Here is a 16,186-nt window from a genome sequence, read left to right on the forward strand (position 1 = left end):
CATCTAGACAAAGCAAACTTCTGCTTTTAGATACTTGTATAAATTGTGAATTTAGTTCATATATTTTTCGAATCAGTCGATTTTAGTCATTTTATTTTTCAAATTTTAAAATTTTAGTCTAGGCTAAATGGTGGAAGTTAAATCGATTTGGTTAAATTTTACTATTAATATTATATTATACGTAAAGTTATATATTTAGTCTATGTTCTCTAACTGGATAATGTTTAGTCGCTATATTTTTCAAATTACAACATTTGAATATTAATACAAATGACAATTAGTAAACCTATTAACTGGTTTGTATTTTAGTAATACGTGGAAATAGTAACCTGTCATATACATGCCATAATATATTTGTCGTATTAAAATTAAAATTAAAATAACATAATTGAATTTAATGAATTCAATAACTACCATTTAGTTAGGACTAAAATTTTAAAATCCTAAAAGTATAAAAATTAAAATACAATGACTAAATCCATAACTTACCTATAGTACAACAACTAATAGTAAAATTAAACCTCCAGATACAGAGAGATTCATTTGAGACAAAATCAGTGAAATTAGGGTATTGTCTTTAATGTTTTATGAATTTTACGTTATAGTTCCATTTTCTTTTTGAGAAGAAAGCTAAAACAAATACTATATTTTGGAAAGGGTTTTGCATTATTAGATTTATTTTGATAAAATAAATTAAATTATATTAAACAACTAAGTACATATAAGATAAAAAAATTGAAGAATTCTCGATCCTGTGGCTGTTAATCAATTGGACCGGATCTAAGTTAAGTTCCATTGAATTATAAAAATCTTATTCGAGATTTAGTACATCGAATTTGTGCACAACTTTAATTGATTAAAATTTGAATTTACGGGATTTTAATTTAATGATAATGTTTGAAATTTTAAGTTGAAGTTTCATGATACGTAAACGGAATATATTTATTAATTTTGGTTTTTTCTATCAATGTTGTTTTTTATTGTCGAAGAGAGATCAGTTTAGATCTCGATTGTCCCGTTAGTTTTTATTATGGTTTTTGTTATATTATACGTCGATAATGACAGTAGAATTGATTAAGAAAGAAAAATAAGAATACACAGATTTTACATGAAAAGTCATTATCGGAAAAACATCACCAGTAGAAGAGAAATCTACTAATGTTAAAAAATAACAATACAAGAAATTTTAGACTACACACGTTCTTTTTATAATCAACGTCTAATAAAATAAGTATAATCATATACGGATTCGACTTGTGCAGCAATGTCCATACCTATTTTATCTCTTTAATAAATGAATTGTACCTCGAATTTTACCTAAAAAAATTTATAAGTGATTGTCCCATGGCTCGCCGGAGTCATTGAACTAGAGCCTTCTTTCCTGTGGTTGTTGTCACGTGTTGGCTTTTGGTTTCTTTTCTATTGGCATTTGAGCTGTCTCCTTTGTGGCTTGACACCCTTTTTGGGGCTTCGATATTGTGGCATGGTCTCCTTCGAAGGCATGCATGCTGGTACCTGGCTGCATTAACCTTGCTCTTGCTGCTACTAATGCTCACTTCCTCTCCTTCCCCAATTTGGTGACAGGTTTTAGGGGTTGGATTTTTTTTCTTGGCCGTCCGATTTCATCGTTGTACTTTGGGGATTCTTCGGGTCAATTTTGTTGTCATTATTTATTTTTATCGTAATTAAGGTATTTATTATTGATTCAATCAAATTTTCTAATCCCAACTCAACTATCAGTTTTTTTTAAAGAAAAAAATTAATAAAAAAGACAAAAAAAAAAAGGAACACACACAATGATAGCATGCTCAAAGAAAAAAACACACGTAATCCTAATCTAAATTATACTTATTGAACAAGATTTTTCAATAAGTGGCTTTAAATCCTCCTTTCTTCAAATGTTGCTTTCATTTTGACAAAATTTGATTCCATAAATAGAAACCAAAACAAAATTTTCACGCAAATTAATCGTAGTTGAGACGTTAAATTCCAATCAAATCACAATTAATTAAGTAAAAAGATTTTGATTAGTGGGTAATTATTGGAAACGTGTGGAACCCAGTAAAATTTCATTTGTATTGTAAAAGGTGAATTTAGTGAAACTGTTAAAATAAATAATATTTTGTTGAAGTGCCAAATCACCTAACTTTGAACCATGTTTAATTTGATCCCCCAAAACATATATATTAATGGTGATTACTATTCAGAAACAGGTGTGAATGCTTTGATATTTTAATTAATGATTTGACAATTCATCTTTTGGGGAAAAAATGTGTACAACTTTAACTTATTCTAAAATGTCTAATCAATTAAAATTGAATCTTATGCTTACATTCAATCAACTCCATTAAAAATTAACATTGGAATTAATAAAAGCTATTAACTATTTTCAAAAATAAAAGGTGTGACCCTTTCAAAGCTAATATGGTTGAAATTGAATTGGATCAGTCAATTAAATTAAAAATAGGTTGGTGTATTTGTTTGAAGTAACGAAAATAATCTATTGATTTACAATTTCAATTAAAAATCGGTTAAGTCAACGATTAAATAAGTTGAATATGATTTTATGTTTTAAAATTTCATGATTTTTTTATAATTTCTTTAATTGAAACTGGATTGATTAGTCGAATTAAGAATCAATGATAAGACCGATTTGACTATTGATCTTATTCAATATTGATGTTGATATTTAAAATTTTAATATATAATTAAAAAACCTTATAAAAATCAGGTAATTAAATTTCAAATTATAAGAATTGAATCTATAATTTCAACATACTAAGAAGTTCAAACCCAGAATTTTACCACTAAAATAATCATTGAAGGATTAACACTAATTAACCACCATGATCAAGGGTGACGTCAAGGTGGCAAGTAGAGGATCTTAACTTCCAAATTGATACATTTACATTCAAAATTATTAGAATTTATAGATTTATAGATTAATAAAATAGTAAAATTGTATTTTAATTTTTAAAAAATTATAATTTAATTTTAACTTTTCAAATCATTTTAAAAATTATATTTTTTAAATTAATACAATAATAAAATATCTTAAGCTAAATTTAGAATGGAACAAAATATTGGAAGTTGTTGAAATCGGATCGATTAGACTAGAAATTGATTGATACACTAGTCCAAAGCAAGAGAAAGAACCAATTAATCTGCAAGCGAGTACAAATTGATTGAATTGAGATAAAAACCAATTAAACCGGTTGAATAAGAAAAGTATAAGTTTTAATATATATTTTTATTTTTTAATAATTTATTTAATTAAAACAAAATTGATTGAATTAAAAAAAATGATAGTATAATCAAATCCATTCCAAAATTATTTATAAAATAGGGAGAAGGTTGAGACAAAATGATAATCTTTTTACCTTTTAGCTCCAACTTTTGTCGCAGAGAAAAAAGTTTACTGTACTAACTACCAACAGGCAAATAGCTGTTGTATCTCGAAAAGCCTCTCGTCGCAACCTCCGAAATTATCTTAGGCTCATAGGGATATTTTCGTCATATAAATAAAATAACCATGGATCTTGAGAAAGGATATAAAAATATTAAGAAAATAGTTTCATTAAATTTTAACTCGATTTGTATTAGTATAATTATCAATATAAAATTATATGAGTCCGAGCATGCTAAAACACATTATCTTTTTATTTTATGGGTTGGGGAAAAATTATAAGTAGTTCTAAATATTTTGTAAAAAATAACAAATATAATCGAAGCTTATAATGAATTTTAAAAAAAATAAAATTAAAAATGATTACACTTTATTTTTGTATGAAATGACAAAGAAGCCCCCACTGAATCATCAGAGACAGTAAAAAAGTAGGTAGGTTGGCTGCCTAACCTTTCCAGCCGGAGTTTAGTAAAAAAGTAAAAGTTAAATCAAAAGGGAATATCAAACATAATAGTATAATTATGATTTTAGGCCTCTAATATTACCAAATTTTAAATTTAATCACTTTATTTTAATTTGGCGTAAAATTGATTCTTTATTATTTTTAATATTATTATTAAGTTCAATTTAATAAATTTATTTGTTACTATTTTTGAATTGGTAGAGTATGCCATTGAGTTTTGGGGCCTATTTAAATTTTTTTTAAATTTTAGGAGTCTAATTATTTTTAAAAGAATTTTCAAAAAATTTAAAAATTTAAAAGGAATAATAAAAATTTTCAAAAGTTTTGAAAGATTTAATTAAAATTTTCAGTACTTTTAGAAAGCTTAACTAGAATCTCTAAATATTTCTGGGGCTAATTAACATTTTTAAATATTTTAAGGCGCACAATCAAACTTCTCCAAACTTTTGGGCCCCTAGTTCCAACGTAGTTCCGGCCACTGCCCATATTCGATTAATCCATGATGTAAAGTTTTAAAAAAAAATAATTTATGACTTTAATAACTATAACTAATCAAATTTAGAGTACTAATAACATATTTTAAAAAATTAAAGGATTAAATTAAAATAAATATATTAAATTATAAATTTCACAATACAAGAAGGACGAAATCAAAAATTAAACCCAAACACGGAAGAAAGCTAACTATAAATCAATCAAACAGCGCGTTGCGACGGCAACCACAATGCCGCCATTCGCAGAGATAAGACTGGAAGCAATGACTTCAGACCCACGCGCTATTAGAATCATATAACGACACGATTGCTCAAAAGTGGGGCCGTAATCTAAGAAGATGAATATGATTGGACTGTGTTGTTAAATCGCGTTGGGTGTGCGCCGCAAGCTTTCTTTTCGGAGTTTTTTGAACTTTTGATCTCAACCACTTATTTTTATCTCGTTGTTTGTGAGTCATAATTTTTTGGGGGGCTTATTTTTTTTACTCTTCTTTTCATTCTTTTTCCCTTTACCATGTCGTAAAAAGTAAATTTTGCTTTACCTTTTTCTATTTACTTGTCCATTCATTATGTTTGACGTTATATATTAGGGTTAAATCGAATTTTGGAGTTTCAACTTTACAATTTCTTTTATATTGAGGATTGAATTATTTTTTGTTCAATTTTTATTCTGAACTTAGTAATTGATCCCTATTTGGGTTTAAATTTTTTTTCAAGTTAATTCCTAATATTTTTTCGAAAATTTTAAACTTCAGGTCTAAATGTGGAAACAATTGTCAAGTTAAAGGACCAACTTGGACAAAAAAAGGTTCAAACCCTGATGTGAGAATAATTTGTTACTTTAGGCCACAATGTGAGAACAGTTGTTGAGTTTAAGGTCTAACTTAAAAAAAATAATCCTAATAAAATAATTACCAAGTCTAACATAAATATTAACATAGTTTTAACATTTTCAAGAATAATTATTAGTGCATAATGTATTTTTAAAAGAAATATGTTAGATACAAAATAACATTTAAGATGACAAAATAACTAAATGAACCAATACTTTAATTTGAGAATTCATTTGTTGGATTTAGATTTGAAACTCTATAGTCTTTGTTTGGATAAAAAAATAAAAAGTTGGATTTTAATTTTGGCAAATCCATATCTAATTTCATAAGAGTTAAATTTTGAATATCAAATTCTATTTTAAAACTCTAAGATTGATTAAAAAATATGATTTTTTTTTTGTTCTCTCTTCTTTCACACTTCATTCAAAATTCAAACAATAAATAATTAATTTTATTTGTAATATATCATCACCAAAACTTGAAGTTTTCAGAATTTGACTGGTAGGCGAACAGTCGGATCACCGTTATCAGTTCAATCGATTCAACCGATCCATTAGTTTGGTTGAATAATTTATTAAAAATAAAAATATTTAAAGATAGATAAAATAAATTCATTCGGTTCAAACACCAGTTCAGCCAGTCTGATTGGTTAATGAGTCAATCAATCTAACCCCTTATTTCAGGCTGGTACCTCAATTGATTTTCGATCCAATTGGTTTGACTGACCGGTTCAATTCAGTTTTGAAAGCAGTGACGAAGTTTCATGTATCTAATTTAACACAATATAAATATTTTAAATTTTCATTTATATCATAATATGCATAATTTTAATTTTAAACCCTTGACTTTCAATTTAGACCTAAGTAAGTCCACTTATACCCAGTGTAATTGGTCTGACCAACTGGTCCAATTCGATTTTTAAAACCTAACTAGTGGTGGAACTGATTAGGCCATGGGTTTGTTGGTCTAACCGGTTCGAGCAGTTTGACCGGTAAAATCTTTTTGACCTATCCGTTCGGATCTATGAAATAAATCATTAAAGAATTCATAAAAATAAAAAATTGGCTCAACCGATTTAACCACCTAATCAATAGGTCTGTACTAATTCCGAGTCAGTTAATCTAATGCCTTTCTCCAAACCAACACCTTGCCTAATTCCCAGTTTGACTGGTCAATTCAATCCAGTTCAAACAACAATGTTCAAAATAGACAATTAAATTTAAAAAAAAGCCTATTTTTAAGGACTAGAATTAGTTTGAAATATAAATATAAATCTAAATCTAAATTTGAATTATCCAAACAATGAATTTAGATTAATTCAAAATCTTGAATTTCAAATATTTTAATTCCCAAACAAAAAAATTGGAAATAATGAATTCATAATTCATATATATTTAAAGCTAAAATTTTGCAATCCAAATCCAATCTAAATTCTAGTTCCCAAACGCTACCTTGGAAAGTTTTGAAATTTAGGTAGTATTTGGAAAGCCATTTAGTAATTGGATTTGAGTGCAATTGTTTGTAATTACACAAAAATGACATGTTTGGTCGGTCTCACTAAATTGGGTATAATTGGAACATTCAAATTACACTTTACAAATTTTAGTGAGAGAGTGAGAATTGGAGTATTTACACCCAAATCTAATAATCATATGCCTTTCCAAACACTTATACACGATTTAACTTTTAAAGAAATATTTTTATAAAAAAATTATATTATAAGCATGAGGATGTAGGAGTGTTTGGAATGATTATGGCAAAAAAATATTAAATTATGTTATAAATACTAAAACATATATTATAAAAATAATTTATGTGTATTCTACAGAGTTATGACAAAAATCCTAAAAAATTTAAAATTGTGACCAAAAAGACCTTTATAGTCCCTCTCAATTTCGAAATTGAGCAAATTGGTCCCTCTCAAAAAATTGAAGTAACTTAATCATTGTTAATTTTAAAAGTGATCAACTAAGGACATTTAATCACAACATTAATATTTTCGATCAATTGTACATGATCTTGATTGGTATAATAATAAATCTAACCCTTAAAGTTTACATGTTTTTTTGTCAATTTGGACCTAATGTAACAAATTTATCTCGCAACCTTTGTGTAAATGTTAAGGCTGAATTTGTTGAATTTATTAGAATCGTGGTCAAAATGACAAAATATGTAAACATCAAAGGCTAAATTTGTTACTATATCAATGAAAATTATGTGCAATGGAATATATTAACGTCATGCTTAATTGTCGTTAATTGCTCAATTTCGAAATTGAGAGGAACTGGAGAGGTCTTCTAACCTAATTTTTGTTACCCATTTAAAAAAAATTATCATATAGTCAATAATATATATTTTAAAAATATAAATTACGTAACCATGTAATTATAACTTGTAATTACAATTTATACTACCAAACATGACATAAGAAATTACGATATAATTATAATTTGTCAACCAAACACATCTAATGAATTACTCTGTGTCGTCTAAACTAACCCTTAGACATAAATTTAAAATTTAACGCAACTTAAATCAACTCATATAATAATAGTAAACAAGGCATTGACTTAATGCCAAGATTAAAGTTTTGTGAATTTGAGTTTTCAATTTTGATAAAACATATGTGAGTTTTTAGTTTAGATTTTATTCTGATTTAAGATTCATTATATGTGGACATGGGGGTAGCCTCATAAGGGGTAAGTAAAAGTTGTACGCCTTAAAAATGATAACATTCCAATTAAGTCCCATAAAAAAAATTATAAGCTGATATAATGATTGAATTGTGTTCATCAATTTATATTTTAATTCCACCCTTAACATTTTTTGGGTAGGTAGACCATTGTATTGATTATCAAATTAATCGTTCTCGGTCAACTATTTTGCTAATTATTCAAATTTATACTTATAATCATGGTTGTATTTGTAACTAAAAACAATACATGTATGTCGTAATTAAGTCCACCATTCTCAACACCAATGGAAAAACACTCTTTCATAAGCTTCTATGCCTCCTCTCAAGAAAAGGAAGAAAGAAATCCTCCATCACAACCATTGCGACCGACCTTTGTGTCTACCGACGCCAGCCTCCTCTTTTTCTTTCTTTTCTCTTTCGCAGAATTACTTTGAGATCTCTCTCATTTTTTTTTTCTTTTTGGCTTCTAGCCACCGAAATGGCGGGGGTTCTCGGCAACTCGTAGGCTTCCACCATTTTCCCTTGGAGTTTTGGCTCCTTTTTCTTTGGTTGGGTGACTCATCAATAGGACTGTAAATGAATCGAACTTGAATGAACAAATCGTTGTTCATGTTTTTTTTTTCTTTTTTCTTTTTAAGTTTGTTTGTATTCATTAAGAATTTTAGAATTGTGTTATTCGTTTATTTAAAATCACGTGTATTCATTTCCGTTCGTTTAAGTTAAATGAACAAATTCACGTGTAGCAAGACCAAACAATAAATAAACATATATATATTTGCATATAAAATAATTAAATATTAATAATCGAACAATAAACGAATTTTAGATAATTTATTAAACAAGCCTTAAACAAACATGAACAAGTTTGTTCATGAACATAAATAAACATGAACCTCAAATTTTTGTTCATTTTCATTTATTTAACTAGATAAACGAACAAAAACCAAATTGTCCATCAACGATTCGTTTGCAACCCTACTCCTTGATCCTTGCTTCTGCAAGATCTCTGCATTCTCGGTGAAACACAGTCGTTGCTTGGCATTCATTGACTCCTTTTTAAATACATATTATCTTCCGATTAAAGAATTCAAAATATGAGTAGGTGTAAGAATTTTATTTTATATATATATATATATAAAGCTTGTTTGCATATTACAAGTTCAAACACTGTTTCCCATACTTTGCATGTTATATCATACAATACTAGATATAATCACAATAATGATAAACACATTTTTAAAAATTTTCTTCATTGGTATTACATGTTATTTATTGAAGATAACCCTTTAGTTTTTCCTTTTTTTCTTTTTAATCCTTTTCTCTCAAATCCCAATAAATCCGAATTTAGCAAAAGGGATACTTGTTCACAAATCGAATCTTTTTGAAGATTACAAAATTTGATGTTGGATGTCAATTTCTGCTTTGCACTATAATTATAATTATTTATTATTAGCCTTTAATTAAACCACAGTAAACTTTGTAAGAGGAAAAAAGATAGAGAGAGGCAACCACAAACAAATGACGTAAACCAAGAAAAAAACAAATTTAAAGAGAAAACATGTGGGCAAATTCAGAGACAGTAAGAACATTAACTTTTTTGCGTTTTTTTTTTTTTTTGCTTTTATTACTGCAGGGATTCACAGTCTGTCTGGGGTTAAAACACAAGTGTAAAGATTTTTTTTCATTGATTTGGGCGCCCATCATGCTTTTTACCATACGTCCACGTTGCCCCTAATACATTATTTTTCCCTATTAAAGTATGCTCATAGAATTTTGTTTTAACTTAAATTGATCCCTGAATTTCAAAACAATTTAATCGAGTTTCAAAGTATCAGTATTGACGTCTTTTCATCAGCCTAACCATCAATTTAAGCTTTAAATGTTGATTTAGATTTGGTAAATAACATATTTAAAATGTGTGGATCAAATTATAATTATGATATACTTATTGCATTAACAAATTGGAATTGATATGTTAAAAATATAAAATATTAATAAAGAATTTATAGATTTTTTTTCAATATGTTAGATATAAGTTTTCAATTAAGTATGTAAACATGAGTTTACAAATTGATCCGCATTTTTAAATATGTTACAAATTATATTTGAGTTGGAATTTAATGTGAAGCTAATGGCTAGGTTTGATGAATGGACTTGATCGATACAATGCTCATACTTTGAAGATTCACTTAGAATGCTTTGAAGTTTAGAGACCAAGTTAAAATCTAAGTTATAGTTTGAAGATGTATGGTGCTTACCTTTCATAAAATCTAGACATGTCAATTCTGACCATAACTCAAAAATCCTATTAAATCAACTTGAGTCTAATCTTAATCTAATTATATTTGATTACAAAAAGTCAATAATTTAAACCCATCTGTCATGAATTCGAAGTGAACCAAATAAATACTTTGAAATGACATGAACTTGACGATTTAAACTAATAATACCTAATAAAAGAAACTCGAACCTTAAATCTAACTTTAAAATTGGTCCAAATTTAAAATGATTGAAAACCCAAAATCAATCCCATAAAAATACTCAAAATTTTTAAATAATAATTAATTAAATCCAAATTAACAACAGTCATCCAATTGAAAGTTTGAGTTAAATCACAATTTTCTGTTGCACTGGAAATATTATTCTATATTGGATTTCTTATTGCTTTTGCTGTCAAATCGCCGATTATACCCTTACATATGTGGTTACCGGATACCCACGGGAAGGCCGATTACAGTACTTGTATGCTTCTAGTCGGAATTGCACAATCCATTTTTATGTTATTTATGTTACGACTAAGTCATTTTGTCAAATCCTATCTATCAAAACTCCTATAACACAAGTCTTCTGACAAAAGGTGGCAATGCCCTAATTTTCGCTCCTATCTTGTAATCCTATCTTGATTACGTCCAATTCCTTGTTCGACAAAGTGCCCCTTTATATACAATAAATAATTCTCTATAAAAAAATAATACATAAACATAAAATTTCATTAGACGTGTTTATGAATCAAGTAGGATTAAATAAAATTTAGATTCTAAAACATTCCAGGCTCCAACTTAAACTCGATTTGCCCAAATAACTCATTTATTGTAAAAAAGTAATCTAACCCAAAGTAAAAAAGAAAAAAAAATCTGATCCCAAGCAGATCAAACCGACCAAAAAATCTCCATGAAGACCTCTAATTCTAATTTAGTAAAAATTATAATAGGAAAGGTAGGACTATTTTGTAATTATAACGGAAGAGTGCCCCATGAGGTAAAGAAAAATGGAACACCAGAGTTTCTCATATTATATAACCTTAAAATATTTTATAATTAGTTTAGGATTATAATTAGTATAATATTTTATATATAATTTATCTTATTTAAAAAGTTGATGCTGTCCAAATTTCTTATTATTTTTGTATCACATAATGTTATAAAAGGTAAATTATAATAGTAGTTAATTAATTATGTTTTTGTCATCTATTTATGAAAAGTTACAAAATATCACTCAATTATTTAATTTTATCTTTTTTGGTCACCCAATTCTCTTGGATTTTTGAGTGTTTCTATTGTTTTGTCAGCCCGCTGGTGACTAAAAAAATAAAATTAAATATTTAGATGACTATTTTGTAACTTTTCATAGCTGGTGGGTCAAAAATAAAAGAATATCATAGTTGAGTGATCTCTACTATAATTTACCCTTAAAAATTTGATGATCTCCCAATTCCTTATTATTTTATAATATAATAATATTTTAATTAGAATTAGATGTACTAAACATCCCCAAACTATGATCCTTATATTAAATTAGTCCCTAAACTTAAAAACTTTTTAATTACATCCTCAAATTATCGATGTTATATTAACAAGGTCCTTTCGTTATTAAAATTATTAGTTTAATCGTTAAATGATACATCAAGTCTTATCTAGTTAAATTTAAAATGAAAAATTTAAGGAAATAAGATGTAGTCTTATAATTTTAAAAATAAAAGAGTCAACGGTAAAGGTTATGTAAAACCTTTGCAAACTTCAAATCAAAGAGTTTTAAAACATTTATTTTAGAATATTTCATTTAAAATTTTCGTTTGTCACATAAGATCTTAAATTTGAATGAATTAAAGTTTAGGGACCAATTTAAAATAAATATCATACTTTGAGGGTTTTGGTAGAATTAACTCATTTAATGATACTTTTAAGGACATAATAATAATATATTCTAAAATAATGGGAAAGACTTACCCACAGTAGCCATTGACAGTAACCCTTAAGATATAGAAAGAAAGAGAGAGGGAAAACAATTGTGTATGAAAAAAGAATTGCCCAAAACTAAAAATTTATATTCAAAGAGAAGAGAGAGAAAGATAGGGACTAGTCTTTAGAGAGAGAAAGATGAAGAAGAGGCAGAGAGCACTTTATTTGCCTTTTTTATGATGCACGCATCCATGGCAGAGGAGGTACTTGCTGTAGCTGCAAAATTTATAACCCAATGGAACTTCAAAAATGGAGTCTTTGCTTTGAGCTTGTGAAATAGAAGCAAAAAAAAAAAATGGAGCTTTGGAGAAAAAGAAGGGTTAAAGTGAAGAAGAACAACAAAAGGAGCTATTTTGACAAATGGGTGTTTTTCTTTTAAAGCTTAGAGATTGATTTTCATGGAGTTTTCTCTCTTGTAGGAAAAAAAAACAGGGTTTTTTTTGTTGTGATTTTTTTTTTTTACAAATGCACTTTCAGTTCCAACCTAAAGTTGGGGTGGAACTTGCTGGGTTTGCTTCGATTTATCAAGACAAGTGGGCAAAACAGCAAGAAGATAATAGTTTCAACGACCAAGAACCAACTTCTGTTCTTCATATGAGAAGCCAAAGTCCACCTACATCAGCATCAACTCTTTCTTCTTCTTTCAACGGCGGATCCGGGGGCGGCGGTAGCGGCGGTAATTTCACTACTACCACCATTGTACCACCTGAAAGTACCCAACTTGAGTTTCAACCGATCCAAAGTGAACTAGACCTTGTTACAACAGGTCCTGTTGGTGTTCAAAGATGTAACAATCTTGGTATAGAAGATTGGGAAGCTATGTTATTCGAGTCAACTGTGTCACCGAGTCAAGACCAAAACTCACTCCTCCGTTGGATCGCCGGTGATGTTGATGACCATGGCCTTAAACAACTTCTTCAAACTGGTCCTGATTTTATTCCCGGGTTTGACCCGATGGATCCTGGTAATTTGGGTTATTTTCCTCAAAATCCAATCTTTACTTCACCACCTGAAAGTATTGGCCTTTATCAACAACTTGAAAACCAGGAAATGAAACCCCAGATTCTAAATCCCCAAAATCCCAACTTTTTCTTACCATTTCCACAAGAACAACAACCATTACCAAAGAGACTCAATCATGGTCAGATCCCAAAGCTACCATTCTCAGACCATGAGTTATTTATCAAAAAACAACAGCTTGTTGGGTTTCAAGAACAGAAGCCATTAATGGTGTCTCAACAACAACAAGCAGCCACATTGTTGGACCAGCTTTGTAAAGTAGCAGAGATGGTAGAGACTGGGAATTTCTCACACGCGCAAGGGATATTGGCGCGGCTCAATCACTTGTCTCCAGTAGGCAAAACATTTCAACGGATTGGTTTTTACTTCAAGGAGGCATTACAATTACTACTCCTCATGTATAACAATACCCCAGTCTCGAAAAATCCGACACCTTTTGATGTTATCTTCAAAATGGGAGCTTACAAGGTCTTTTCCGAGGTTTCGCCGTTCGTTCAATTTGTTAACTTTACGAGTAACCAAGCTTTCCTTGAAGCACTCGAGAATTCCGACCGAATCCACATTGTGGATTTCGATATTGGTTTTGGTGCTCAATGGGCTTCTTTTATGCAGGAACTTCCTATGAGGAGTAAAGGAGTTGTTCCTTCATTGAGAATTACAGCTTTTGTTTCCCTTTCGACGTACCATCCTATCGAACTCGGTCTTATAAGGGAAAATCTTGAACAATTCGCTAATGGAATCGGTGTAAATTTCGAGCTTGAGGTACTTAACTTTGATTGTTTAGATCAAAACCCTTATTCATTGCCTATGTTTCGAATGAATGAAAACGAGGCGCTTGCTGTGAACTTTCCCGTTTGGTCTGCTTCGTATCGACCTTCTATTTTGCCTAATCTGTTACGGATTGTGAAGCAGCTTAGACCGAAAATTGTGGTGTCTTTAGACCGAGGGTGTGATAGGAATGATCTGTCATTCCCACAACATATAATCAATGCATTTTATTCATATATAAGCCTGTTGGAATCACTTGATGCAGCCGTTAACGTAACTTCCGACGCCATAAACAAGATCGAGAGGTTCCTTATTGTGCCTAAAATCGAAACCACAGTTTTGGGTCGTTTGCATTCACTCGAGAAAATGCCACCATGGAAGACCCTATTTGCTTCAGCCGGTTTCACCCCTTTAACGTTCAGTAACTTCACCGAAACACAAGCGGAATGCGTGGTGAAAAGGGCTCAGGTTCAAGGTTTTCATATCGAAAAATGCCATGCTTCACTTGTTCTTTGTTGGCAACAAAAGGAACTTATCTCAGCTTCAGCTTGGAGGTGTTGAGGAACAACAGCATCGGAACCAGCAGGGGAGGTTCGTTTTTTTTTTAATTTAGCAACTCACAATCTATATATCGACTCTAGCTCGTAGTACGAATTTAACTCGAATATCATTTACTAAACTATGCTATGCTTTTTTTTATGACTTGATCAATACAATGTGATTTGCCTTTGCTTGTGAGTGTCTCTCTTCTGCTGTTTATGGACACATTGATATTGCTGTTATGGTATTTATGGTGTCTTCTTTTTCGATTTCATTTCGGATTTTTCGGTGAGAAAAGCTGTATTTTCTTCTGGTTTAAAGGTGGTGAATGGTGATGAATTGTTGTATGTTTGACAAGCAAAAATGAATGTTGAAATTGCAAATACAACTTACTAGAATTTTAGTGTTTTTTTTATATGTTTTTGAGTTATGAAGTTGTATGTTAAAAACTGCCTTGTACCGTGGAGGCCTTTACATTAGGAGTCGGATTGTATTTTGTTCTCACTACTAAAAAAAAGAGCAAATTAGTTCTTATACATTAAATGAACAAGTAAACTGGTTTTTTTGTTAAAAATTCATCCATTTCTATTGCTAAAAATTAGTTTTGTACGTTTCGTGATGTACACGTAGCATGCCATGTGTCACTTTTTAGTTTTTAGTAGTACAAGTGGATGAATTTTTTAACAAAAATGGCTAATATGTTCTTTGAATTAATGTATAAGGGCTAATTTGTTCATTTTCTAAGTAGAGGGGTTAAAATTTAATTTAACTCGATCTTCATCCCGTACCCAATTAAAGATAGGGTGATGTCTTGATATTGTGCACTTTCTTAGGCTCTAATGGAGTTGCCAATTTACAATGCCTATATTACCATGTATATGAAATGACAAAGTGCTATTTTATCATTATTACTAGCTAGTTGTCCGGGTTTAAACTCGGCTTATATATTGTTTCAAAGAGTTAATTCGGTTCATGCAATTATTTTTAAGAGGTGTACATTAGCTCAAAGAGTTAAATCGAGAAAGCTGTTTCGAACCCAGCGTCCCTTAAAAATTTATAAATAAATCAATATAAAATTTGTAGACAAGAGGCCATAAAAAGACAAGTAGACAGAAAGACACCTAAGATTAACTAAATTTTGCTCCTAATCACATGGGGCATGTTTCATTCAATTTGTAATCTCATCATAAAAAAATAGAAGATTGTCCATTAAATTTAATGAAAATTCTTGTAATATTATGCCATCTATGCATATAAAATGCAGTGTATTATGGACCGCCACAAATATATAATCATAGTTTATAATCCTTTCAATTTATTTTCCCTTAAAAGAATAGTAAATAAATAAAGGTAAACGTCAGTTTCACTGAAACCCCAACACTCTCGTATTGAAATCATTGCAAAGTCAACCAACCTCAATAATCGATATTCGATAGAGATTTACTATTAATTATTTAATTTAATTTTATTTTTATATATTATTAATATTTTCAAATATAAGAAAGATGGTAGTTGGATTTGATAAAGGAGAAATAAAAATATACTAATATTTAAATAAGTTGTTTTTTATAGACCATAAAAAAATAAAATCCTTTTTTTTTATATCATAAAGTTTTTTTTTTTTTGCTATTTTTGGGCTCACCTTAGGAATTTAAAAATAATAGAAAAAGTAAAATAAAATACTAATTGTATGGCTAGGCCCAATCAAGATACTAATATGTTAGCTGGC

The 16,186-nt window shown here is 29.2% G+C and overlaps 1 protein-coding gene across 1 annotated transcript; it reads left to right on the plus strand.

Moving 5' to 3' along the window:
- The first annotated feature begins 12,168 nt into the window (after positions 1-12,168).
- On the plus strand, positions 12,169-14,731 carry LOC105789245 (scarecrow-like protein 6). The gene has a single exon (XM_012616546.2). The coding sequence runs from the start codon at positions 12,595-12,597 to the stop codon at positions 14,476-14,478; it is 1,884 nt and encodes a 627-aa protein (XP_012472000.1). The 5' UTR covers positions 12,169-12,594; the 3' UTR covers positions 14,479-14,731.
- The last annotated feature ends 1,455 nt before the right edge of the window (positions 14,732-16,186 follow it).

Source organism: Gossypium raimondii, chromosome 2, assembly GCF_025698545.1.
Source record: "Gossypium raimondii isolate GPD5lz chromosome 2, ASM2569854v1, whole genome shotgun sequence".
Lineage (NCBI taxonomy): Eukaryota > Viridiplantae > Streptophyta > Magnoliopsida > Malvales > Malvaceae > Gossypium > Gossypium raimondii.

Coding starts and splice junctions, on each gene's coding strand:
- LOC105789245 (XM_012616546.2), top strand. CDS start 12,595: ATGCACTTTCAGTTCCAACCTAAAGTTGGGGTGGAACTTGCTGGGTTT.